A 27,073-nucleotide genomic window follows, 5' to 3' on the forward strand; every position below is an offset into this window, starting at 1 on the left:
CGCGCATCGGGGAATATACGAAGAAATATCCCCTTCTGGGGATAATGTACGTTTATAACGTAATCGTGATATAGCACAGCGGAACGATGAACGAAAGCGCATGCAGGATTCGCGGGACGGTAATTAGAATTTGTGAGAAGGCGAGCGCGCGCGCGCTTATCCGGTGATTTGCGCGCATTTATAGCAGGAGCGGTTTTACCTGCGCGTATCGTAGTCCTTTTACACGTAATCAAATTACTCGTTTTACGGCGCGATTTATGTAACCCGAGTCGGCGCACTTTTTCCCGACGAATGCGTGACAAGAGTCGCGGATTCGCTGTATCGTCGACATCTCGCAAAAGTAAGGAGCACGCAGCATCTTTAGACCAGGGGATTGAAACCGGTATAATTTCGCTGATTGCGAGTTCAGATTTCGACGTTGCAGAGACGCGCGAGAGAATGATCTCTACGTTTATTTGCGATAATATAATTTGTCAGAGTTATGTCACTTTTAAACGTACTTTTTACTTTTCGAGTTAAGTAAGCGCAGAGGGTGATGTCAAACAAAACCGTTCGTCTCCACTTTTATTCGCGTATAACATAATTTTAGTTTGAAATTTTTCTTTAATTTTCGTATATTTACATTCATTTCTATGCTGGAAAAAGCATTAATGACATTACTGTGGAATATAATCCAATTGAAGCATAACATTAATGAGACGATGCTTTTAATTATGTGGCAAAACTCGGTTAAATAATAATACGTCGAAAGCGACGTTCAAACGTTCTCCGGCCTTTCTCGATACGTCATAAAAATTATCGAAATGCTATCTGTCTTGGTATTTAAATCGCTTTTAAAATATCAAACGGATGGCCGTGAGTATCGTTGGCAGCGATCTCCCTGTCGGGCGCAGGACAAGAGTGCCCTTTGGATTATTACACGGCGGTGAAGGCGACGTCGTCCGTTTGAGAGAAACGATCGTGCGCACGTTACGTAAGACTGCGCGGTGCGGAGAAGCTCGTGGCATAAAGGCCGATTCACACACGCTCGCGCGCGTATTTGTATGCGTGATGATGCAAAATCGGCGTAAAAGAATAAACGGGAATAATTATGGGATTACACAAAGTCAGCGAAGAAGTAAATTAAATCGCGAATGTCTGATGAATTGAGATCAAGATAGAATAGAAGCTCTTTCCTTTTCGAAATTTCCACCGTAATTTTTTTTTTTTTTTTTCTTAATCATCAACTAGGATTTATATATACGTTCGCTTTTTTTGTTCGCAATTTTTTCAATCTTATTGCGCAATTTTCAAAAGAAATGCTTCTCCCTTACACGTTACATCGATTAATTCTTCGCTCAAAGTATTAATTCATCAGGTGGCAAAAAAAAGGTGCTTTATTAAGAAATAATAATATACATTCCGCGTATCCGCAGATTACCGTTCATTATGAAACAAGCGTAATTAAGTATTATACATGTCGCGCTAGCTCTCTCAACGTTTTCTTCTTAGATGAATATGTATTTGCGAATGCAAGACTTATATCACCGTGAAAAAAAAAGATTCCCACGGTTACGATGGTGACCTTGACGATTTCTTCGTTCGAATTTCATCGATATTGATAACCGAGAGAGTCTGTTTCTGTGAAACACTGAAAGCATCACGCAAAAAAGTACGGCGCACGCGTACACGAGCATGCCCTTCAGATTCACAATGATGGAGCATGTCTATTAGAGGAGGCGATTGTTCTTATATAATGAATGGATCATGTAACTAGCCGCTTCGCGGACTCGCTTCGGGATACGGGAAACAGAGAGAGAGAGAGAAAGAGAGACCGCCTTCGCGCTCGCATGCACACACAACCGTACGTGCATCACAAAAACGCATTCATACATACATATATATATATATATATATATATATGTATGTACACGGGCGCCTTGACACAAGGCCGTGTCGCGTGCATCGCGTGTACCTGATGCTGCGTAAGTGCGTGTGCGCGCGCTCGCATGTACCAGTTAAAGCTACTTCGGCTAGCTCGGTACGGGTAAGTGCAGCTGAAAAGGCTTTTTACTTTCTGGCCTTGAACGAAATGTATCCGGTGACTCGACGACAGCGAGTGACGATCGTACGCAGGGGAACATTTTGCGTCGCTCTCGCCCGTGTGTGAAAAACAAGCCGCCCCACCGCCGCCCTGACCGCGTTGCTATTTTTGGCACCCCGTTTTCTATCCGTAATGGTCGATCGGTCGGTGGGTCGGTCAATCTATCTATCGCGCACCAAGTTCCGCATCTCTAATTGCGAGTAGTATTCTCGTCGAAAGGGAGCAAGTAGTAACGCATTATAGGCATGACCCCGAATGTAGAGGAGAGATGCGCTGATCCCTTGAATTCGGGAACGTCGACGGATGTGTCTCTATCCGAGACTTGGGTTTATACACTGAGAAGAAAAAGTTGTTGATTTGACTAAATGTGTTCAACTGATTATTATTTTTTTTAATTGAAATATTCAAGTATTTAAGTCAAATACGTCATGTTAAATTTAATATGTCGTATTTAACTTAAATACTTAAATATTTCAATTAAAGAAATTTACACATTTAGTCAAGTCAACAACTTTTTTTTCTCAGTGTAGTTTGATTTCAAGCGATGACTACTCGCGAGAAACGTAAGAAGTTTCTCTCTCGCTTTTCGTGACATAAATATACTTGGATGTTAATACGACACGAGAGACAAGAAAATTGAACACAATTAAATACATTATTTACTTTGTCGAAATAACTAAGGTTTCGTAGTTTGTGACATGCACAATGTAGTTCTATTATATTTCTCTTTCTCTCGGAGTATTATACTATCAACTATAATGATTAAGAATAAATCGTAGATTATATGACGTACGATGTACAATCAACGAATGATTGCATGATTGTATAATAAACTGATCACCTTTGACAACAATTTATCAGACTTAAAAATTTACGCTCCGAACACTTAGCGCGTATGCTTCCGGTTAAGAATACCTTTGTCAATTCCTTCCGGACGATAACGCGGCATTGTACAGCGACGGTATCCGTCGCAGGTTGCGAAAGGGCAGTCTTTTAGAGAAACGAGGAAGAAACGGCACGCATAGAAGGAGGAGAGGATGCCGGAGAGAGAGAGAGAGCACGTCACAGTCGACGGAGCGATGCGCAAGAGGGAGAGCGTGAGAGACCAGGTGGAAAATGGCGATTCGAAATCGAGGAAAGGTGTGAGTCACCTCACGGTTTCACGGGGTGTCATAACCCCCGGTGCCTGCCCCCCGGGGACCGGCGCGTTTTCGTACCTCTCTGGGACACGTAAAATATAATACAACGCCCGCGCATTTACGGAAGAAGTCAGTGAACCGCGAAGCTATTCTTGGATGACGGAAACGTAGACACGTAGATATATCCAATCGACTGTCCGTGAAAATTAGTTCGAAAATATTCGGATGCTTCTTGCTACCGAATCGGAGTTCAATCTCGTGTAAAATTTCGAATAAAAATTGATATTAGCCGGAAAAAAATTATTTCTCTAAAAAAACTTTATTTTATATTTTCCCAATCTTAATTATCTCGTTATCATAGTTATAAATACGGATTCATTGACATTTTTGCTTTCGTACATCTCCTTGTTTCTGAGAAAAAGCCACGCAATTTTCTTTGAGAAAAATACGGACACGAAAGAAATCGTTATTGCCCAATAAATTATTAATTGAAATCTTTTCGTATCTTTCTCTAGTGCAATAGAAATGTTGAGAATAAGGAAAAATCCAAGATCCTCTACTCGTAAAATTCAAGAAGAAATACCCGACGTTTCTATCAAGCTGCTTGCCTCCACTTAATGTATCGTAAAAGATCGATGTTGCGGATCACATCTTCCCGCATTTTTCGAAAAACTTCATTCTGGGCTTAAACGCTGCACTCTGCGGTGCGGAATCGTTCCTTCATGGGATATTGCTGTTCCAAACGAGTGGATACCGATGGTTTGTGAGTACATACGAGTACAATGAGACCGCGAAACATAGCCTAGCGAAACGTAATTGGGTTCAGAAAAAATAGAGCGGAAACGCCTGGGCCCCATTACAGGTCTCCGTAACGAGTTCTCTCTCTCTCTTGCTCAATCCGTGCTGGTCGGCTTGAGCCGCGGTTTGAGCAGCCGCCTCACCTTAATCAGCGTTGTCACGATCTGGGTATTTTTTTATTTTACAATAAACAGCCATACAAATCCGCAATTTCTGAAAACCGCGAGAAAAAAATATCGATCATTGAAACAATCGATCGCATGTTAAAAATCACATGCTCGTCAGTAAAGTGATCTGAAAACACTACTAACGTCGCTACTTTTGTTTATCGATTACTTGATTAACACAAAGTTCAATTTTTTTCTAAAAAAAAAAAGTTTAATAGGACACTTAAATTATTTTCCACACAGCTTGATTTTATAATTTTGAATCTGTTAATATGATTTACTCAAAATTTAATTGACAAATAAGATTTTATTATATATATTACTTTAGATCCTTATTATTACTAAAACCTAAAGCTTTTAATTTAAATTAAAATCTGAATAAGAATTATCAATTTATCGCAAAGGATCGATTATCAATCGAACGAGAGATTAAAAAGTTAAGGGTATAGCATAAAGATTAACATATGTATAAAATTTTGAAAAATTATATTACGCAATTGAGTTTAACGAACCGTTCATTTCCTATGATTAAACGCGCTTTTTTTCAACGGCATGCGGATCTTTTTTATCGCTCGGCAGCGATGTAAATTCTCCCGCCCGCGCTCAGCCCCTCCGGTGTCTCGCGCTTTAATTTCCAGCCTCGACATTTGCGTAACCCAGTTTCGCCATTGTTCGATTCAATGGTAGATCGTAACGTCCGCCATCCGGATAGGAGATTATAATGCTCGCGTGTGTAACGCGCATCGTCGCCTCGCGAGCCTATATGTACATACGTGCACGCGCGTACAATCAAACCGTCTAACCGAAAGGAAAGTACACTCACGAGCTCATTCGTGTGTACGCATGGAGATGTGTGCGATGCGTGCTTGCACTTACACATACTCACATGGCGGTGATAAATGAGCGGCAACGTCGGTCGATCCGCCCTGGTAAAAGTTTACGAATTTGTAGAGACTTTCTCCTCTTATCTGAGATTCCGATGACCTCAGGAACCATCCCCGCATCATTTTTATATCGCGGTACATGTTTCCCTTTTTTTTTTCTCCACTGCCAACATATTGTAAATTCGGTCTCGGATGATTCATCGCGAGCGATGACGAAAACGCGCTCGATGTAAATGGTGTCAGTTTTCGACGTGTAAAGAAATGAGAAGCATTGTTGTTTGAGATGCATCCGAATCTGTCTTCAAAAATTAAAGCGCAAAATAAAACATCGGAAATGCGATCTAATTTTTATAAAAGTTAATCAATATTTATGTTTCTTAATTTTTCTTTTAAATTTAGTTTTGCAGCCTTCCAATTTTCAATTTTTTGTACCTATGCTACATACCTGTGCTGCTAATTAAGCTACATTTAATAAACGGCATAAAATTAATATGTAAAAGTGAAATGAAGATATCAACTTTGATAAATTTTGATAAACATTTGATTGTTAAATAAAAAAATTGTGTATATATTAATTATTTTATAAAGAATAATTACTTGACATTTTATCACGTTGTGTTCTAAAAACCTTTCGGATTTCATTAAATAATAGAAAATTACACAAAATGATGTTATATTGTTTTCGATTTTTAATTGAAAAAAACTTTCTTGTATAATCTAATAATATTTAATAAAATTACCACTGTACTTACAGTGCACTATAAATGATCATTTTTGCAACAGCTGTTTCCTTTCTTTTTTTAAATTAAAGTATGTTTCACAGTCAAATATCTTATAGTTTATCATTTGTACATTAAATTTTCTCTCTCGTAGTATCTCGCATTGAGTATCAACCGATGTTAAGATGAGATCGTGTAACTTACTCGGTTCTAGAAGCAGTTTTGCTCTCGGCGCAGCAGAGCACAGCACACACAAGAGCGAGAGGCGCGGCTTGACTGGTAAAAGCGAGCCAACTCTATTCTCTTCAAGTAGCATGATTTTCTTATAATATAATCTTTCCCTTCCCTCTAGATATAATATTTGATAAAATATAAAATAGATTTTCAAATAATGGCGATGATGCCAGACAGGCACGGAGAGGTGGCCAACTACCAGAACTACCTGATCTCATCTCACGAATGAAGCTTGATTGGCAACCCGGACAGCATACGTGTCTAAAAAACGTGTTTCTCTTGCGTTTCCTAAACATCTTTAAAACATCTTAACATTTTTTGGACAGGCTTGAAATACTAGGACGGATACTAGGAGAGATGACGATATTGATTAGTTACGTTTGATTATCCATCATCTCGATATCAAAAATAAAATATGATTAATACAAAACTTGAGATTGGTATAATTTCGGCGAATTCAAATTTCTGTGATACAAATAATGGTAAGAAAGATCTTTACACCGATCTCTTGTCGCTTCTTCAATTGACAAATATAATATCAGCGATTATCGCGTTTGTAAATTGCGATGCTATTGGGTTGATGCGCGGCTTGATATGGCATACTTATGTTAGTGTTCCTCCCCTTACGCTTCAACCATGGCATGCACGGGTAACACTCCGTCCAGTCATTTGTTACGTCCGTAGCAAGGCGCGCGCGAGCGCGGCCCTGCCCGGCAACTCTTCAAGGCCCAAATAGAAGAAGAAAGAAGAACGTGAGCGCGTAAGCGCGCGAACGTAATCCGGCCGGCCGACCAAGCACGGGAATCGACCCTGAACTTCAGCCGCTGCTTACTAGCATTAACCAGCAGCTGCGGCAGCGGTGTCCAGCAATGATTACCTTATTTAGCGATTTTCTCCGTGTATCACGCTGGCGAGACGTCACTTACGTATGCGAGTGAGCGCGCGGATAGTTGTCGTAACTCTTACCCGAACGACTCGCCTTCTTCTCTCTTTAGATCGCTTTTTTAAATTTCTCCTTTGAGAATAATTATCCGCGTTCGTCGTGATGTATTCTCGCGATATGGTGCGAATTCTCTTTTTTTTTTTGATTTATGGTAAGCCTCGATCACAAAATAAAAAAAAGAAAAGAATAATTTTTCTCTCTGTTTCTCTTGATATCTTTCTTTTTTTTATATCGACCTTCCTATTTCACAATATTAATGATGATCGAATGATTTAAGCGTGCTAGCGACGTATCGTTCTCCGTTGCCAAGTCTATCTTGTGTACCAAGGTTTCCAGCGAAATTATTTTCTTATGCAAGCACGGATGCCAGGCGGATGTAAATTTTTCAGTTACATAACGGCGGCGCTTTGTCACGTCTAATATGAAAGGAATTCATTCCGATGAGACGTTATCTAAGAGTAAATAAACGATAGCCCGTCTGCGAATCTATATGCATGCTTAATGTCAATTCGCGCCGGGAGAACCCGTTACGCTACTTTCGACAATTTAGAATTTTTTCGATGGATCGTCTTCGTAACTCTTATCCAAGGTCTTTCCTTTCCAATTTGATCGGACAATCGATCGAAGGTCATGGCAGCGCGAGTATGCGAGATGATCATGCTACATACCGTCACACATACTTTGCCGTTCTATGAGTTTGAATTGTGCATTTATATAATTAATGGTTGTCGTATAAACAACAATATATAATTAATCTTTCATAAATATTATTTGTACACACATTAAATTATAAAAATATACTTATTGAAAAATAAATTATTGAATTTATTTTGTTTTGCTCTTTCTCTTTCTTTCGAAAATATCACTAGAAATGAAAGTTGCGGGTAGATGGCCGAAATATATATTTCAGTGTGTGATTGCGCACACTTTGACATTGCGGAATTTGTCGATGTTTACGGCGTTGGTTTCATAATATTAGTTATACTTTTGCTCCTTGAGAAAATGAACCGTCGTGAAACCGAACTTTCTCTCTCCGGGCTTCCCTTGAGAAACCAAAGGAATGCTCGATCAGCCGTTAATTCTCAATTCTTAGCCGTGGCCGCATTAAACTATTACAAATCTTAGGATACGGATGAATGGGATACTTGTTGCGCGATCGTTATCGCATTAGTCAAATGTTTTCTAAGCAATTTACTGTTACACGATTATGTTGTAATAACAATCTATTAATCTATTTTTGAACAGCTAATAACAGCTAATTACGAGCAAATTATTAATTCATCGATGACACTTGATGAGAAAAGTTCTAAAGCAATCCAAACCCTTCTGCGGGAAAACATGTATTCCTCTGATTAGCAGTAATAACAGATTTTCTAGTAACTCGAGACATGTTTATAAATCATTTGATTTATAAAAATGATTTGATTTTGAAAATCTCAACCATAAAATTAAGTTTTATTTTATTATATAACTATTAAGTATGTTATAAATGAAAATAGAAATTATAGGCTTTTGTTCAACATAATTCTTTGCGCTGTAATTATTGATCAAGTATATAAAAATTTTATAAAAAACAAATAAAAAATATATATCGATTCGATTAATAATGTACGGAGAGAGAATATTTATTTTTTATAAAAATTTTTCTTGTAAACTTCTAATTGTAAGATAGTTGCCAATGTGATTAAATGTACTCAGACATGAGTAAAAAAGAATGCGTGAGAGGTTTAAATTATCTGTCTAACTAGATAATTGGTGCCATTAAACATGTTGACGTGGTCAACCGAGAGCTGCGTAGATGTAAGAGAAACGTGAGAAATATGATCTTGTCACACGTCAGTATCTCTTCCGTCGTTTCTTAAGACAGCCAAGACACGAAAGGAAGAAATTAATGTAACGAAGCTGTCTTCGTAACACGCGAAGCGGCAAGATCTCTTTATTGGGTTAAGGACGCGGAATGAACTTTTTATCGTATAATTTTACTTACGCAAAAAAAAAAAATTGTAATTTCCTTTTCCTTAGTTTAATAAGAAATAATAAATAAATCGATTTGTTTTTAAAGTTCCTTTTCCGCAAATGATATATTTAATATATCATTTGAATTGATGCGGATTAAAAAATCTCATCTTTGAAACAAATAAATAAGTTAATTTGTTTCTTATTCTTGTTTCAGACGATGTATACTGACGGTCTCCTGACCCTCCACTATGGAAAACATCCAGCGACCTTGGCCGCAGAGGTCGGGGCCTGGTACAGCGGGGACCGTCACGTGGACGTGACTCTGGCATGCGACGATGGGTCCATCGTGAAGGCCCATCGCGTCGTTTTGGCAGCAGCGAGTCCCCTCTTAGCTAGTTTACTACGGAATCCTGTACTGGATCATGTGGTTCATTTATCTGGTGTCCGAAAGACTCAATTGAATCATTTGTTGGAGTTTTTGTATAACGGAGAAGCGCTGATACCGGTACGAATTTTAGAATTATAGAAAAAGAAAAATTATATATTCGCATATATAACGCTGCCAGAAAATATTAAATATTTAAAAGAAAATATTGAGCAAAATTTCTTAATAAAAAAATTTTGTGCTGTTTAGTCGACAGAGCTTACACCGTTGAAGGAACTTTTCGAGCTTCTTCAAATTAATTCGGAGTTATTTGGGCCCAATCAACCTCAAACTTCTAGTAATTCTGATCCCGAAAGGATATCGACTCCGCAGCCTTCAGAAGGCCAAGAGAGTTCCAGTTATGAATCCCAATATGATAGCAGGTTGGCAGATATGTCTTGCATTTTATTAAGCTTGCGAAAATAAAAAAAAGAATAAAATATTAAAAACTTTTTATAATTTTTTAAAATTAAATTCTTTGCGTCTAATCACCGCGCTGATTGCCTGTTTCTTTTTATTTGTTCACATTTATAAATATTATATAAATCTAATGTATCCCCCTAAATTTCTATACGTATAATTGTTAATATATGTGTGGAATATTTATTTACGAATAATTTAACAATTAAATGGCAATTTGATTAATTCTGTTGTATTATAAAAATGTCATGTCTTTCAGACAGTCCAATAATCTCGCGGACTGTTGCTCTGTTCTTATTAAAACGGAAGGCTGCGAAGAGGAGCCGGAAGTGGATGTGGAGGGTGTGGAAGGCGAGAGTCTTCTTACGGATAACAGAGAGAGCAATATGGAAACTCCTAGAAGGAGGGACAGCTCCGATCCTGTTAATTTGAGTCTCAATTCCGGCGCTTCGGTTACGAGCGACAGCTCGCACGATATACATAGGTCTGGCTTATATTGATCTTTGTATTACGCAATAATCCTATTGTTTTCCATGCTAGCATATAAAACTATCTTAGTCACTTTAGGAGCTATAGAAAATTGACAGAAATTATAGAACAATTTTTCAAAACGATTTTATTCGTTTGCAGGCCTGAGAAGCAAATATTCGAAAGGCGAGAATCTCTCGAGGAAGCTGAAGAGAGGAAGCGACAGCTGGTGACGCGGCTAGCGTTAGGTTTAGAACCCGGCAAGAGGAAACCCGAAGAGATACCGATCCCACCTGCGGAGGCGTACGTCGTGACACCTCATCGCAAGCGAAGGCCAGGCTTCCACAACGCTCCCGCGCAAAATCCTGCCTTCGTACCCTTCAATCCTGGATTCGAAACGCCCAGGAGATTGCAGGCGCCACATCAGCTAAGCGTTTCGGCACCACCGTACCTGGTAAGCTACGCACCACCGTACCCGGTAAGCTACGCTTAACATTAATTTCTTTTCCATATAGATATTTTAATCAATATTAACCATTTCCTTAATAAATGCATGATTAATTAGCTTTTCAAACAATATATTCGATGATCTTTTACATGAATTTTACCGTCAAATTGTCGTAATTTTTTATTTCAAGTCGCAAACATGATAAGAGTATCATTCAAATAAATAAATTTAATTTGTTATCACGTGCATGCGCGATGCTTATTCACACAAAAGATCTCTTGCGATTCTTCAATTATATAAACTCGCAATTCCTTCGTTATTACAAGTTGCGATTGATTTGCAGCAGGATAGATCGGCGACATCGCCGTCGCATCGACCGCCGAGTGCCGATCCGGCGTCGGCGGCGGCTCTGGAGCCACCCTGGGGCACCTGGACCCTGCCACCAGCCCGAGCACCACCGCCGCCGCCGTCGACGGACGATCCGCCCAAGTCTACTCCCGTGCGTGAATACCGGTGTAGCTACTGCGGCAAGCAGTTCGGTATGTCGTGGAATCTGAAGACTCACCTACGAGTGCACACGGGCGAGAAACCATTCGCATGTAGACTCTGCGTTGCCATGTTCAAGCAGAAAGCGCATCTGCTTAAGCATCTCTGCTCGGTGCACCGTGGCGTGATAGCCGCCCCCGACAATACGTTCTCGTGCTGCTTCTGCTCGTCGTCCAACTTCGTCAATCTCCAGGACCTCATCAGGCATCTTTCGGGCCCGCACAACAATCTGCTACTTAGCAGAAATCTGCATCGCGAGTACAATCACGAATAGCGACAAGATCAAAGGCCATCCGGTGCTGAGGAGTGCTCCTCGAGCGCGTAATAACGGGTCCTTGGAGCAAGCTTTCTGATGCTCCTAGGATTTCGTTAAGACGATTGAGACACTCGACTGTTATTGGATACTGTTATGAATTCGAAAGTTCAAAAACGCACAAATTTTTTTCTCTAAAAATAATGCTTGCCGTTGTCTTAACGAAGAAATGAAAGAAGAATATACCAGGTGTTACAAATTCCTTAAAGTCAACTAATCTTTGACGTACTCGAATGCATCATTTATAGATATTCGTACATCGTGATCCTTAATTATTCAAAGAAATAATAATATATTTTTTTTATCTACATATCTAGATGTACACGTGTTTTACATTAACATTAATATTAATCGATATATCGTAGAAAAAAGAAAGGAAGAAAATAAATTTATTTAAAGATATGCTGTTAATAATAAATTTCTACTAGAAAGCTATATATATATATATTATAATAAATAGTATTGTGAATTTTTTTTTACATGTAATTCATTACATAAAATTATCAAATTTTTTTTGAGAAATATTAATGTTGCGTGAATAAATATTTAAATATTCATTTTTTGAGGCAATAAAGAGGATGCTGTCTATTCAAATAATTAATACTCATGATATACAAATATCTGCATACGCGCACGCTTTAAGTATGTCAAATACTAGTGCAATCTCTTAAGATGTAATTACAGGATATCTGGTATAATTCTTTTCGATTCAGCTAAATTTGCATACAATATTCTAATATTTATGTAATATTTAAAGACGTAGATAAAAAAATGTCGATAAAAAAAGATAGATTTTCTTCGAAGATGAACGGCACGCAGCACCGGAGAAGCGCCTTTGTAAGAATAACAAAAATAAAAATAAAAATTTTTAATGAAAAATCTTGATACTATAAGATCGCTAGTTGCGATTTTTCAGAATGTATCTCATCATTACGCGTAAGCGATAAGTTTTGATAAGACAACTTGTTAACGATCGACGTCGTTCGTATATATGTATATCGTACACGATCGTCGAACATAATCTGAAAAAAGTACAAGGACGATAATGAACGAACACAGAGAGTCAATTATTATCGCGCGCGCCACAAATCTTGACGAGCCTGTAGGAATGAAGCGCAGTCTCTTTGTCGCGTCTTGTTTGTTGTTATTTTATTTTAATCGCGGCACGTGGCATCCGGAAAGACGTCCCACGTTTACCTCAGCCCACGTGCAACACTAATCTCACGATGTAAATAATGTTAAATAGAAACGAGCGAGAAAAAGAGAGACGGACTAGAATTTATTTATTTCACACTTATCGCAAAGGGACCAACCGACTTTCCACCGATTTCTGTCTTAGGTAGATCTTAGGTGTCCTGCCCGCCAATCGCCTTCAACTAATCGCTCGTAGTTAGTTACTATACGGTTTCGATCGCGAACACACACGAAAGGATCTTGTCGGGATGTTGAAACGGTATAAGGAGAAATGAGAAATCACGAAACGAAGGGGAAAACACGACATGGGAAGAAAATATTATCGGCGAAAACGACGGCGGAAGACACGTTTACGATATTTATAAACTATTAATGCAATTTATTGTAATATCTAGTAAACGTCGACGTTGTGTTAATACTCTGTCTTCTAAAATCCCGTCTTCCATATCGTCGCTCTTTTTTTTTTTCATATCCTCTTCGTCCTGATATCCCATTCATGCTTCTATTCTTCGGTATGTAACTCAGCGACTCGAGTGCCTTGTCAAATGGGTCCAAATTGGTCGATTGGGCAGTGATTTCATGTGTTCATAGTCTTAAGAGACATAAGCGTTTAAGATGACGATATCGAGCTCGCTTAGGAAATGGAAAAATGTTTATGAGTTCACGTACAAGATTATAAGATTTATTCAAATTAATTCAACTTTTTATTAAGGCTAGTTAGATCGTTATAAGTAGCTTTCTTGTCTTTATAATTTCATTTCTGTTTGACGCAGGACGTCACGTTCTTTTTTCTTTCTTTTCTCTAGATAGGCATTATATATTACCTAAGGTGCCTCGAAGAAGGACCTCAACCTCTTTTTTGCTCCTTAACAATTTTTAAAACCACTTCGAACATGCTCGAAAATGTGACTTTAAAGTGTGACGAAAAAAAATGAATTGATTGATTGACGAGAGAGATACATATATCTGAAAACTTATTATTTTCAATGTGAATACATACATTCCAATGTATACATACATATGCAAAGTTGCCGAAAGTATAAAAATTACTTTAACGCGCCAATTAATCGAATAATTGTAAGGAGTCAGAAATGCAAAATAAGCAAGATAATAAGATATGTTTATTATACGGACTATAAAAATTAAGGTTCTAGCAAAGTGTAACTTCGATACAATCACACCAAAGACATTTTCAATAAAAATTGTCAAATAAGATTAATTACACAGCAAATGCAATTTTAGTTTTTAAAGAAATACGAAGAAATTTTGGACAACAAGATTTGTGTACATAAGTTTTAGAATTGCGCGCACAATTGTACTTGAAAAATATTTCAATTTTAATATATACTTAACTGCATAACATAAATATGTTATCTGATTACAACGCGGAAATAAATAAAGCGACTACATAAAAACTTTTAATACTGATGTACGCTGACAGTAAATTTATCTCATCCGAGTTCTGTGGTAATAGAATTATTCTGTATAAATAAAAATTATACAAAGACGTAAATTCTTCTCTCTATCTCAAAGTGTCTTTGTATCTATCAAATTATGAAACGAAGCGTGGAGAAATCATCGCGATCAAAATTGCTGTTTATTCTCGTAATTGCAATCTCTCGGGGTGGAGACTAATCGATCGGTATATTTTCTTTGTTCTACTTTTTTTCACGATGTTCTTATCGTGACGAAGAAGCGTACATCGTAACGGAGCAGAAAGGGAGGTTAGAGGGGTGGTGTGCGCTCTCGCAAAGCCAGGCAGACAATGGCCAGCACAAAACACAGTGAACGTAATGTGATACTAAATGATAATAAAGCTAAAGTAATTATTGTTTAGCGCGCGACGCCGCGGCGTTCTCGTGATCGACAGGCGCGACGACCCGTCGTCGGCTCTCGATGTGTGACCACAGAAAGAATCTTTGCAATCGCGAAGGCGGGAGGAAACCGATCGAGGAATGATCTTGCGAGTCGCCTATAATAATTAGATAAGCACGATCGGCTTTGTCTCACCGTTTCCCTTTATCCCTCCCTCCCCGCCCCCTCCTTCTTATCGCGCGTTCCCGACATTCAGTCGTTCCCTCTTCTCGAGCCGTATAAACGCACTAGGATTACGCATTATAGATTATTTTATTGTTAATTAATTATGGTTATAGCGCGCCCACACCCAGATGTCTCTCTCGGGACTGTGTCCATATCGGCGAGGAAAAAAAAAAAAAGAAAGAAAGATAAAGATATCGAATTTCGCTTTTGACAGTGGATCGGAAATGTAGAGGAAGAGGATATTTAGGATAATTTAATGCCAAACCGATCGAGTTAATAAATTGAATGATTTAGGAACTGATAAAAGTTTAAGGATGTATGATTGGCATATAAATTTGTAAAAATAGCGAAAAATGTTCATTTGCTATGATTCTCTTTATCACTGTTTTGCGAAGATACCGTTTTCTTTTCCTCATCTCGGACATCCGGGTGAAATTTTGTAGATTTTAAGCATCTTTCAAGCGAAGCGTGAGCTTCGTGTGCTTTCTTAGTGTTCATAGATTTACGAAAAATAAATTAATTCAGATGGAAAAACTATGTACGACAAGATAAAAGAAAGCGAGCGTAATCGAACTAGTATATATTGTCGATTTTTCTTTTCTCATCCCTAGAACTCTTTATATTCCAATTTATCAACATCTAAAAATATAAAAATTTACAGACAAATCGTTTCTTCCAATTTAGATATTAAACAATTTTAATAAAATTCTGATTAAAAAATAAAATACAAACTAATTCACAAAATATTACTTTTTTTTAAAAAACTTAAAATGAAATTAGAAAGTTATTTTATATAAAATTAGGAAAAAAAAAAAAGAGAAACTTGTTATACTTAATTAAAATATATTGGCATTAAAACAATAGATTTTATTGCATGGTTTAGAGATGAAAATAGAGAGAAGAAATCTTTGATACATAAGATTTCGTATTACAGAAACACACATTGGCAATTTCTGTTTCAATATTCTATACTTTTATATTTCTATTTTAATCAACAATTAAAACCACATAAACCGCTGATAAAATACGCTACACCGGGAGTAGCTGTCACTGTTGACAGTTACTTTAGACTGTCTGCTTCGCATCGAAACCAAAACACTAATTGTCATTTTCACGAAACATAGCGGTTCGCGGTTCGCAAAAGAATCCCGCAAAAAAGGAGAGGCGCAACGTTGCTGGCTAACGGTCCGCGAGGGACTTTGGTTTTGTATAAAAAGAAAAGCCGCACACACAGCGCGAGAGACCCGTTATCAGTGGGCCACGTTCCAGCAAGATGCCGTATGCCACGTACAAAAAATCTCGGCAGTGTCGATTGCATAATTACACCGCGCGACATAGACAATCTCCGTTCTTCGTTTCGATTCCGTTCAGAGAGGATCGGCCTGCACCTGCTCCGAACGTAAATACGCTTTCACGTGAGAATTCAGCTTGCTGGAATCGGTTCTATGAATGAAGGGATGAGGCGGGGAAACGAGACATTCGCCTTGTTCATGATGGAACGTACAAGTAGACAATTTATGTGCGTCTAATGTCATATAAGCAATCATGCGTAATAGATTGCTAATTGTTATATTTATAGAAATATTGTTTGTATTTTTCTAGAGACATGAAACATACGTATAGATTTTTAAACAATGGTATATAATAATAAGTAATATTAACAATATGTTAATAATAATAAATTTCGACAAATTATATCAATTTTGATCGCTATAACAAAATTATAGTTAATGCCAGATAATGCTAAGGATTTGTAATACGTATTTGTGATTAAAAGAAGAAACAGAAATATCAAATAATGGAAAAAACAGAAAGAGAAAAATCATTCAAAAATAATCTATAAATATATAGCGTTTACATAGATATCAAAACCAATCTATCAGCATTCGTTACTTCTGATCCAACAGTCTTTAAGGAGCACTTAAGGATTTCTAAATTAGAAATATCAAGAGAGTCAAAATTCCTCTAACCGTTAACCATGCATTATTTAACCTGGGAAATCATTGTCATTCCATATAGTTGGAAGACCTCGCTCTAGCGATGTTCCCGAAGGGGTTAGCGTCTATGGTTTGGAAGTACCGTTCATTCTGATGTTGCATAATGGATCTTGCATTTCTGGTTCTTGGTCGCCGTCGACCAAGATGGACTTGCCAAGAGATATTCGTAGGCGCATCATCATTGACCAATGACCATCGTCTGCACGTCCAGGCTCTCGGGCCGCGGAGAGTACCGTAAGAGTACCAACACGTGAGTAACACAGAGGGGGTAAAACCTCTCGGTCAACGCTCCTGCTATAATGTATATAAAGGTTGAGAAGCCGACGGGTATTCGAGGCAGATCATCATCAGACATGTTCGGGAAGATCATCCTAACGTTCTCGGTCCTGGCCTGGGCCAGCGCCCAGATTCCTAGTCTGGGCTTCTGTCCAGAGTACATACCCATGGCGAACTTCGATATGCAAAGGGTGAGTAATTTTTTTATTTATTTGTTTTCTTTTTTTTTATATATATATTACGCTGTATCTTATGTATTTATAGGGAATATATTATGGATTATATAAATTATTAACAATTATAATTTTTTTGCATTGTATCTGTACGCTAAGCAATTAATTGAAAATATATCAAGCATCACTCGGCTTGTAAGAAGGATTCTCTCGTGCTTCTCGTTGATGGCACGTCATCGTGGAGATCAAGTTTCTTTTGCCAAACACAGACATCTTCATGCTTCTCGTCAATATTGATTTTTGTGTAATGGACTTGATATATTTTCAGTCAATCATTTAGCGTGTAAATGCAATAATTTGGAATTTTCTGCAAAGTCTAAAATATTTATGTGATAATGCTATCAATATCATCGGCGGATGTTTAAGCAAAAAGATGTATGATAATTAAAATTATTATTACTTTTCGAATAACGAATATTTCTTGTCTCGATATTTTTCAGTTCCTTGGCGTTTGGTACGAGTCCGAAAGATACTTTCAATTAACCGAAGTGGTATCTCGATGCGTTATGACAAATTATACCAAAGGTCTCGACGGCAGGTATCACGTGAGCAATGAAGTCACGAATCGTTTGTGAGTATACACGCCACGTTTCCAACTCATTTGATAAATTTATTCAGAAAAATATTGAATACAAAATGCATCTGTTAAATAACCGGATTAATTTTTTTTTTAATTTGTTGTGTGAGTATCAACTATCAGTGATTATTTTAAAGCTTCAGGTTTATCAATTCTAAAAATTTCATTATTATCGGATGTACGTCACGAAACGTGTGTTGATTGAAAGAATTAATAAAAATTTGATATTGCCGCAGAAACATAATAAACCGGTTTATCAGTTATCGTTGAAAAAGTGTAAAAAATAATTACTGAAAATTGATGCAAAAAATGTGACTATGAGAATATTAGTAGATGAATTCGAAAAAATTTTGAATAAAATAAATTAACTTTGATTTTATACAATTTCAGTTCGGTTATTTAATAGACGCGCGTCTCATACAAATTCTCTTGACAAAAATGAATTTCTCATTATTAATATTTCTCACTATTTAGTACCGGTGTAAAGAGAATACTGGAAGGCGAAATTAAGCCCGCAGCTTCCAAGGCTGAAGAGGGTAAACTTCAGGTTAAATATACCACAATTCCATTAACACCTGAGACTAAATATTCGGTACTCGAAACGGATTACGATTCATATGCCGTCTTATGGAGTTGTCAAGGTATTGGTCCTGTTCATGCACAAAGTGCTTGGGTAATGACGAGGGATCGAATACCGCCCGGAGAAGTACTTCAAAAGGTATATGCTTAATATAGTAAATACATAAAAAAATTATGCGCCTTAAAATGCAAGATAAAACAAGACAAATACACCCACATATATACACATTCATACATGTTGTCATTGTTATTATTATTATTATCTTCAAAACGATTATTCTAAGTATATTAATTATCTCGTTTAAAAAATTGCCATCCAATTAACTCCTTAGTAATTATCATCATATAGAATTTTTGTGAAATTCAAGTAATTACTTCTTAATAATTGACGTAATTACTTCTTAATAATTGACGTAATTTTTACTGTTGTCGCAGGCTTACGGCGTTCTTGATAAATACAAGATATCGAAGACATTCTTTGTCAAGACCGATCAGGCGGATTGCGCCTATTTGGATTCCCGCATACCAGAAGAATCTAATCCCACCACGGCAAAACCGGCAAGGCAGAATTCACAAACGGTCGAATCGAACGCTAAATCGGCCATCGCTCTGAATGACGCCGAAGCGAGGGAAGAAGCGAAAGCCGAGAAAGCGTCCCTCGACAGTCCCAAGATAATAACGGAGGAATCCGCGAAGCTCGAGCATTCCGTGGAGACCGTTCCCGAGCGGATTCTCAAGGTAGCCGAAACTATAAAAGAGGAGAGCGACGTCAATGCTAAAACGATCATTGTCGAAGTTAAGGAAGAGCTCGCCGCGGAAATTGCGAAGGAGGAAAACAGCGAACATTCAAATGAGACGGAGAAAAAGACTGCGTAGAAGTATCTAAAGAGATCTATTAGTTGGAGCTTAGCAAGGGCATATTTACGGGGATTAATTCAATGGTCTTAGGCTCGTAGCGGTTTCCTCGTTGGGAACCAGTCTCGCTTAAGTACAACAAAATCATTAATCATTGTCCCGTAGGCGCGTCGTCGTCGCCTGAGGACATGGGGTTGGCACGGCGCTTTGTTTTTATAGGCTTACGTACAATGTAAAATAAAAAAAAAAAAATGAAACTAATAAAAAAGAATAAAGATTGTTATAAAAAACGTTTTAATAAAACATGCTGGTTTTGTGTCTTCATCACTTCCATTTCACTAAACAGTGTACAAGTAAAATCAATTACTGAACATACGACTACTGTTTTTATTTAAATGTAAATAAATATAAAGATAATTATATTTGATTAATGAATAACAATATTGATTAATGGAAAAAATAACTTTATTGAATGCATTCTTCTGTAAGATTTCTACGCGCAATAGCGTATTAGTAATAATTTGTGGGTCGTATGAATATATTATGCGGGGGAAAACGCGATTTGCGAGTTCTTGGAAAGTCTTTTTAACTCATGCGTCACGATATGGTGCTAGTAAAAGCTAAATGTGTGTCGTGGCATTTTCATCGTCAAGACAAATAAGCGGGTCACGTAACAGATACATTTTTTCATATTGTTTGTAGTTTTTAGTTTGATTTCTTGCTTCGATGATAATAATGTAATCGATATAAAACTATCGTTCAATATACAAATAAATTGATACGATGCCAAATGTCAATGATTAATCAAACATTTTATATTCAAATATGTAGATGAAGCTAGAAGAATCTATTGAATTGTATAAATGGATAATGAAACTTTTTTAAAATAATTTTTCGTAATATTTCTATTACGTTTTAACTACACAGCAATTTAATAAAAAATAAATAAATAAGAAATTTGAATAATATATAATATTATATATATATATATATTTTTTTGCATTTATAAAAATGTAGAACAATATTTAGACAGATATTTAAACAGAAAATTTGAATATTTTTGAATATAAGAAAATATTTTTTAATAAAACTTTTTTTAACGGGAGTCAATTTTTTGGTAATTTTCTATTTATTTATCGGGAATTAAGTAACTAGAATTATTTAGAACTAATACGTTAATTCGTTATGCATAAATATTGAATAATTTAAAAAATTTTTATAAATAATAAACATGCAAAATCAATTCAAATTTTATCATGGATTGAAATGAAATGTCCATACGCTCTTTTCGTAAGTTATTCTGCGTTAATACTAACTTGTTATTTATCACTGCGCAGATATTTCTTTGATCGACGTCGGGATTTCGATTTCCGTTAGCGATTACCGGAATTACCTTTACGTGAACGCGATCAAGCATTTTCGAAAGCGATCCATCTCACATCCAAAATGACAAAATAATCCACGCGTCTTTGAAATTGGCGATCATCTATTGGTCAATGACAAATTCGAGACGGGTTTCTTGAACCCCGGGCGTACCGTTATTGACCCACTAACTGACAGAAGTCTGCCAAACGCATCCAGTCAACCTTCACGCGGGTTCGTCTTCGCAACCACGAGGCGAAGAACAAGAAGCCGCAGTCACCTGCGAACAGTTCGTCGCGCGAGGAGTATCGACATCAATTCCGCATATTGATATTCGACGCGTATCTCTTTCCACGATCAAGGTCATCGGGTGAGTACCTCATTTAGATCGTAAATCATCGATGCTCTCTCTCTCTCTCTCTCTCTTTCTCTCCCTTTCTCTCTTCCCTCGAGCTTTCCTCTTTCCGCTTTCAGCTCCCAAGTCTCCTGCATCTTTTCTGCTACTTTACTAATCAAGATTCCCACAAATACATTGCTGGCAGAATTACTTGCATAAATAACCGCTTTCACTAAATAAATATAATAGATAAAGAAATAAAAAATCGGGTCGGCTAAACTTAAATCACCATACATTTTATAATATTTTTGTATAATCTCGCATCTAATGATCTAAGAAAAAAAAGTGGGGATCATTAGACTTTCAAATCGTTAATACAATATCATGAAAAAAACAGGAAGAGTACTCGAAATGATATATTACCTCGATCTTATATGTCAGTGTATGTATGAGTGATTGTATATAAGTCAAACCAGCACATAGGATTACACAATATGAATGATAAAAACTAGCAAAACATTGAATTTATAAACGTCATAAAGTATGTCATGCAGAAGTGACTACAGCGTAACGTTATTAGTTTAAGAACGTACGTGCTGCGATATAAAAGAGAGCGCGTCTGCTTATCTTCATTTTCTGTTAACAGTTACGGAAATTGACAGTGTACTGTAAAAACGTAAAGAGTACCTACAAATATTTTTGAAAAAAATCGATGTAAAGCGACTTATAAGCAGAAAAATGTAATGTCATTTGAACTACGTCATTCTCAACAGCGATCATCGGAATCTAATCGGAAATGTGAAAAGTTTTCTGCGATTATAACATTGACAATTTTCGGTGTACATAAATATAGTATTTAAACGAGATAAAAATTTTGTTTGATATTACATTTACAGAATCTTGTATCTCTCGAGCGAATAGATGGATAAAATATATAATAATATTCCTGCAACGTAATCGGATCAAAGATTCTAATTTTTTCGAATATCATTAACTCGAAACTTAAGATTAATTCGATCGCGTTTTTTAATTTCAATTGATTATGTAATTTGCACGTGTGTAATGATGAAATTGATTGTTATCTATTTATATAACAAAAATAATTTTTCGTTCTAACATTTATATTTCTAATGAAACTTTGACTGATAATATATGCATTTTTTTGCAGAGAAGAAAATGTTGCGGATATTTATATTCGTTATCATCGCGAACGCAGCGATTGCCCAGGTGCCGTTCTTGGGTACGTGTCCAAACTTGGAGCCAGCGCAACATTTGGAACTTGATAAAGTGAGAGAGTATATTGAAATAACAATATAAATAAATGCGTAATGTGTTTAATGATGCATATGTATGATATACCGATAATTAATAATTTTTTTTAATTGATATGTAGGTTATTATCCGATTGTATGAAGTGTTTACGATATAGAACGGATAAAATCATAATTATTATTCCAGCAATTTTTTTGGTTTTCAATCATGCTTATATGAAAGAAAATTTATGTGTATGTTTTAATAATTCAAACTTGTATTTCAATAAAATATAAAAATGTAATATATTTATATATATATATATATATGCATATATTTACATCTTTTTTTTCAGTATTTGGGGAAGTGGTACGAAGTCGAGAGATACTTTGCGTGGTTCGAGTTTAGTGGAAAATGTGTGACAGCTAATTACAGTCTGAACGATAATGGCACGGTGAAGATCGTTAATAAGCAAATTTCGTCATTGTGAGTATGACATATAATATACACATTTGCAGAGTAATTTTAGTCATTAGTAGCCAAAGAAAAAGAGGGGAGAGAGGGAAAGAGACAGCATTGTGGAATAGAATGATCGCTAGCAATTATCCACTTGGATTAAAGCTCTGTTCCCTTGCTTAGAACCGGAGTAGCAACGGGTATCGAGGGTATTGGAAGGTTAATTGACAGATCCGATGATTCTAAATTGACCATCACTTTTCCATCCTTGCCATTACCATTCGATGCGCCTTATTGGATTCTAGACACAGACTACGAATCATACGCTGTAGTATGGAGCTGCACAAATCTCGGAGTGTTCAAGTAAGTTCATTTGCGAAAGGAAAATAAACGAATATATTGAGAAAAGAAAGTATAAGCTGGAATTTTCAAAATTTAATTGGCAAAATTGAATGCAAGATAAGCACTTTTTTTCTTTCTTTTTATTGTCGAATATAACAATTTTACATTCTCGTATTTTAATAAGAGTAAAGCTTAATTTCTTTTTAAGTAAATTCTGTTCATATTTTAAATATTATAAAGAAATACTTTCAAAGAGATTAGATCAGACTATTTAAAAGTCTTATTGAATTCTTGAAATTATATTAAATGCTTGAAATTATAATGTATTCTCATTACAGCGTACGAAACGTTTGGATTTTAACGCGAGAACCAAAGCCGCCAGTTGCAGTTTTAGAGAAAGCTTATCAAGTTATCGATAAAAACAACATCAGCAGAGCATACTTTATTCGCACAGATCAGAAAAATTGTCCGGCTTCGTATTAAGAACGATCTACAAGTATCTCCACGGAAATATGTTCGGTAAAAAATAAACTTTTCTCGCGACGAGTCTTTGAATTACGGATTAGAATATCTATCGCCAGCAGCGTTATTAAGATGCAGACTTCGATCATGATTATGTTAGGCATTTTATTATTTGTATTTGCCAATGTTCTTGAATTAATATAATTGATACAAAACATCTATGCTGCACTCGAAGTAAAAAATACTACGTAGCTGTAGTGCTTTATACTTAAAATTGTTTTCCATATCTGTGATTCTTAACGCAATATGTGTGAAAAATTAAACTTAGTTTTTTTATAATAAAGTTTAAGAAATTTTACTATAAATTTACTATAAATTAATGCAGAACATATAAATATATAACATTATTATAAAGTGGGTATGGTTATGTATATTTGTATCGATAACACTTTGAACGCGAGATACAGGTTTTAATTTGTCCATTTGTTTGCGATATATAATTAATAAATAAAAAAGTAGAAGAGAAAATAAAAAAAAAAATACTTTGTAAAAATATTAATATTTATATATATATATAATTTATATGTAAAATAATTGTTTTATAGAAATCTATCTTTGAAAATAGATAGATTCTATTGTAAAGCAGAAATTAATAAATTATTTATGTAAAAATTTTTTCTCTATGCACTTTATATAAAGTTATATTTTTTATTAAGAGTGATAAATCTTAAACTACTTCGCCTACTGAAACATCTGAATAATAAAATAATCTCGCAATCAAAGTGTTAAGATATAAACATGTACAATATATGTACATTTATATCTTTATGTTTAGTTATTTATTTGTTCTTTATGTGTAAGTGTTCTTTGTTATCACAAATTATTGTGTTTTATATATATTTATTTATTGAAAATATATTACAACACTAAGACTGAACAACAATTCGTCTTAATTTTCAAAATTGTTATAACATTTATAAATAAAAAAAAATATTATTTATTAAATTAAATAATCTCATAATTTATTATCCATATTTTTTTATTTCAATAGATAATACTCCGTTTTTTTTATAAGCATAATTAGTACAAAAAATAATAAATTTTACGAGAGAAAAATGATAATCTGTTTTCATTGATATTACAGTCATATATTGTGATGTTATTATAATTATAATATGTATATGATGTTTTATAATTATAACGTTCGAAACTGTTGTGTGTAAAAATTTATAATAGCTTTACGCATAGAATAGTTGGACAATAATTTCATTTGATTTACGTGATATCATTAATTTAATCACCGACAATTGATCATGTTGGCATCTTCCAATGAAATGTTACCGAGCCCATAGGGAATGTGCTCGCAACGGCTATGGGCACCAACCGAGGCTGTTAAAGACTTACAGGTATAGTGTAAAAAATTCGCTACACGGTAATGCTCAAAATTTAACAAAATAAAGAATAATAAGCATAGTAGATAACAATAGAAATTTGATTGATGAAAAAAAAAACGAGATATTACCATTAAAGTTATAATAAATGGTAAACTAAAATAAACTTTATCAATTTTTAAAATTTGCCTTAAAATAAATTTAAATTTTATATTATTTATATTTTATTTTTTTGTTTATTTTCCTAATATTTTAATAAGCTTAGAATTTTTTAAATTCCTAGTAAATATTTAATTCCTTAAGAATAGTAAAGTTAAGACAGTTCCAATAGTCCTAACAAATTTTGGCTGGCTAAGCCAATAATCAGGGATTATCGAAATTTTGGGAAGCACGTCCTACTCGCGTGCTCTATTCACGTGTCCTATTCGCGTGTCCTATAGAATGCACCGTATGTTGCTTCTGTTGGGCCAGTTGGACCTACCTTGCGTTGGCTCCTGGCCATATTCATTCTGGCTACATCTAGCCAGAGATGTAGCTTTGACCCCTATCAGAGGAGTATCGAAGAAGGAAAAAAATTCCTTCCGTTGCCGGCTAATTATTGTCGCCGGTACATGAGCATAATTTTATGCTCGTTTATGATATGACAGATTTGTCATGCATCATTTTAATATAACTTTAATCAATCTAATGCCAAGTTGCCAATCAAATTTAATAATTGATTGAAGTAATAATATTTAATCTCAATAAAATAAAATTATAAAAATATATAAAATAAAATTAATATATTATATTATCATATTATATCATATTATATTATTTATTAATTTTATTTTATATATTTTTATAATTTTATTTAATTTTATTTTATTGAGATTAAATATTATTACTTCACAATCAATTATTGAATTTGATTGGCAACTTGCCATTAGATTGATTAGAGATGGATGGGCTACGAAAAATTATGACAAAATTGACGCAAAAGAATTAACAATATTTTATATAAGAAATAAAATTATTAGCGTTTTCTACATTAAATAAATTAAACAAAATTTCAAATGAGAAAAATGTTTTATATTTTTTTCAACGTTTTGTTTTAATTTATATTTTAAATTATAAATATGTTTCAAAGTATATTTAAAAAGTCTATTAAAAATCTATTATTTGATTTTATCTATTCTAGCCCATCCATTTTGAGGTAACGGATCTATTTACAATCTACAATCTACATTTGTATCTACAATAGCTACGGATCCGTCACCTCAAAATAAAGTAAAATTTATCACTCACCGGCACTGATGCGCAACAGCGGAGATTTGAACTTGAGGCTGCGTTGTCTGCAACACACAAATATAAAATCCAAATTATAGCAACGCTTAAAATAATTAATATTTCAATAAATTATTATTGCACGCATCAAATTTTATATCCGATGCGTATAATAATGAGAAGGTATATAAATATGAAATAATTTTATAAATTCTAAAAGAGAAAACTATTTTTTTTTAATAAAAATTTTTATAGTATGAATCTCTCTTGTTTAAATTATTCAAATAATGATCGAATCAAATTAATGCACGTACGGGATTTATAATAATTAATATAAAAATAATAATACTCACCCTTGGGTTGCTCCGCCGATGCAGGATGCCTCTCCAAGGCCTCCTTCCTCCTCTCAGGATGTTAGGGTCGTTAGGTTGATCTGTAACACAAATAATAAAAAACCAAATTGTAGCAGCGCATAAAATAATTAATATTTCCAAAAATTTATTATACGCATTGAATTTTACATTAAATGCATATAATAATAACTAGATTAACAAGATAATTTTATAAATTTTGGAAAAAACAACTAATAACTCTAATAGTTTCATATAAAGTCATAATCTAAAAATTGAAACTTCTACAAGATTATAGATTTTATATAAAAATCTTGTTCTCTAATTCTCTTTTGCTTAAATCATAAATTAAAAACTAAATTACGTGATTAATTGCTCAATTTATATTGCACGCAATTAATAAATAATTAATATATAAATAACAAATTACTTACCACAGGGCTGCTTCACCGATGCCCGATGCCTTTCCTAGGCCCCCTCCTCCTCTCAGGTTGATTCACACGCGCGATACATTAAACGGCACTCCCGCACTTTTATTAAAAAATACTTTCGCACTTATA

General features: G+C 35.2%; 4 protein-coding genes across 7 annotated transcripts in view; all 4 read left to right on the plus strand.

Moving 5' to 3' along the window:
• The window catches only part of LOC126853671 (transcription factor Ken 2), an 89,964-nt gene extending 74,606 nt beyond the window's left edge, over nt 1-15,358 (plus strand). The window contains exons 3-7 of one of the 2 annotated variants that reach the window (XM_050599641.1): nt 9,141-9,431; nt 9,561-9,733; nt 10,030-10,254; nt 10,401-10,716; nt 11,030-15,358. In XM_050599641.1, coding sequence (XP_050455598.1) covers nt 9,144-9,431; nt 9,561-9,733; nt 10,030-10,254; nt 10,401-10,716; nt 11,030-11,506 — 1,479 coding nt within the window. In that variant the 5' untranslated portion in view covers nt 9,141-9,143 and the 3' untranslated portion in view covers nt 11,507-15,358. The remainder of the gene's footprint in view (nt 1-9,140; nt 9,432-9,560; nt 9,734-10,029; nt 10,255-10,400; nt 10,717-11,029) is intronic. The other variant, XM_050599642.1, reaches the window with a different exon arrangement.
• LOC126853668 (tyrosine-protein kinase Dnt-like) overlaps nt 1-27,073 on the plus strand; it is a 172,259-nt gene that overhangs the window by 110,975 nt on the left and 34,211 nt on the right. The gene's annotated exons all lie outside the window — the stretch shown is intronic.
• Nucleotides 17,061-19,599, plus strand: LOC126853704 (apolipoprotein D-like). The gene is made up of 4 exons (XM_050599705.1): nt 17,061-17,243; nt 17,726-17,856; nt 18,337-18,580; nt 18,877-19,599. The coding sequence occupies exons 1-4, from the start codon at nt 17,076-17,078 to the stop codon at nt 19,315-19,317; spliced, it is 984 nt and encodes a 327-aa protein (XP_050455662.1). The 5' UTR covers nt 17,061-17,075; the 3' UTR covers nt 19,318-19,599.
• LOC126853731 (apolipoprotein D-like) lies at nt 20,653-23,871 on the plus strand. 3 transcript variants are annotated; one of them, XM_050599759.1, is made up of 5 exons: nt 20,653-21,028; nt 22,164-22,282; nt 22,602-22,732; nt 22,886-23,065; nt 23,383-23,871. In XM_050599759.1, the coding sequence occupies exons 2-5, from the start codon at nt 22,172-22,174 to the stop codon at nt 23,525-23,527; spliced, it is 567 nt and encodes a 188-aa protein (XP_050455716.1). In that variant the 5' UTR covers nt 20,653-21,028; nt 22,164-22,171; the 3' UTR covers nt 23,528-23,871. The 3 variants fall into 3 exon arrangements, with proteins under 3 accessions (XP_050455716.1, XP_050455715.1, XP_050455717.1); XM_050599758.1 differs by lacking the exon at nt 20,653-21,028 and adding an exon at nt 21,580-21,735; XM_050599760.1 differs by lacking the exon at nt 20,653-21,028 and adding an exon at nt 21,590-21,793.

The sequence above is a fragment of the Cataglyphis hispanica genome, chromosome 12 (genome assembly GCF_021464435.1).
Source record: "Cataglyphis hispanica isolate Lineage 1 chromosome 12, ULB_Chis1_1.0, whole genome shotgun sequence".
Classification (NCBI taxonomy): Eukaryota; Metazoa; Arthropoda; class Insecta; order Hymenoptera; family Formicidae; genus Cataglyphis; species Cataglyphis hispanica.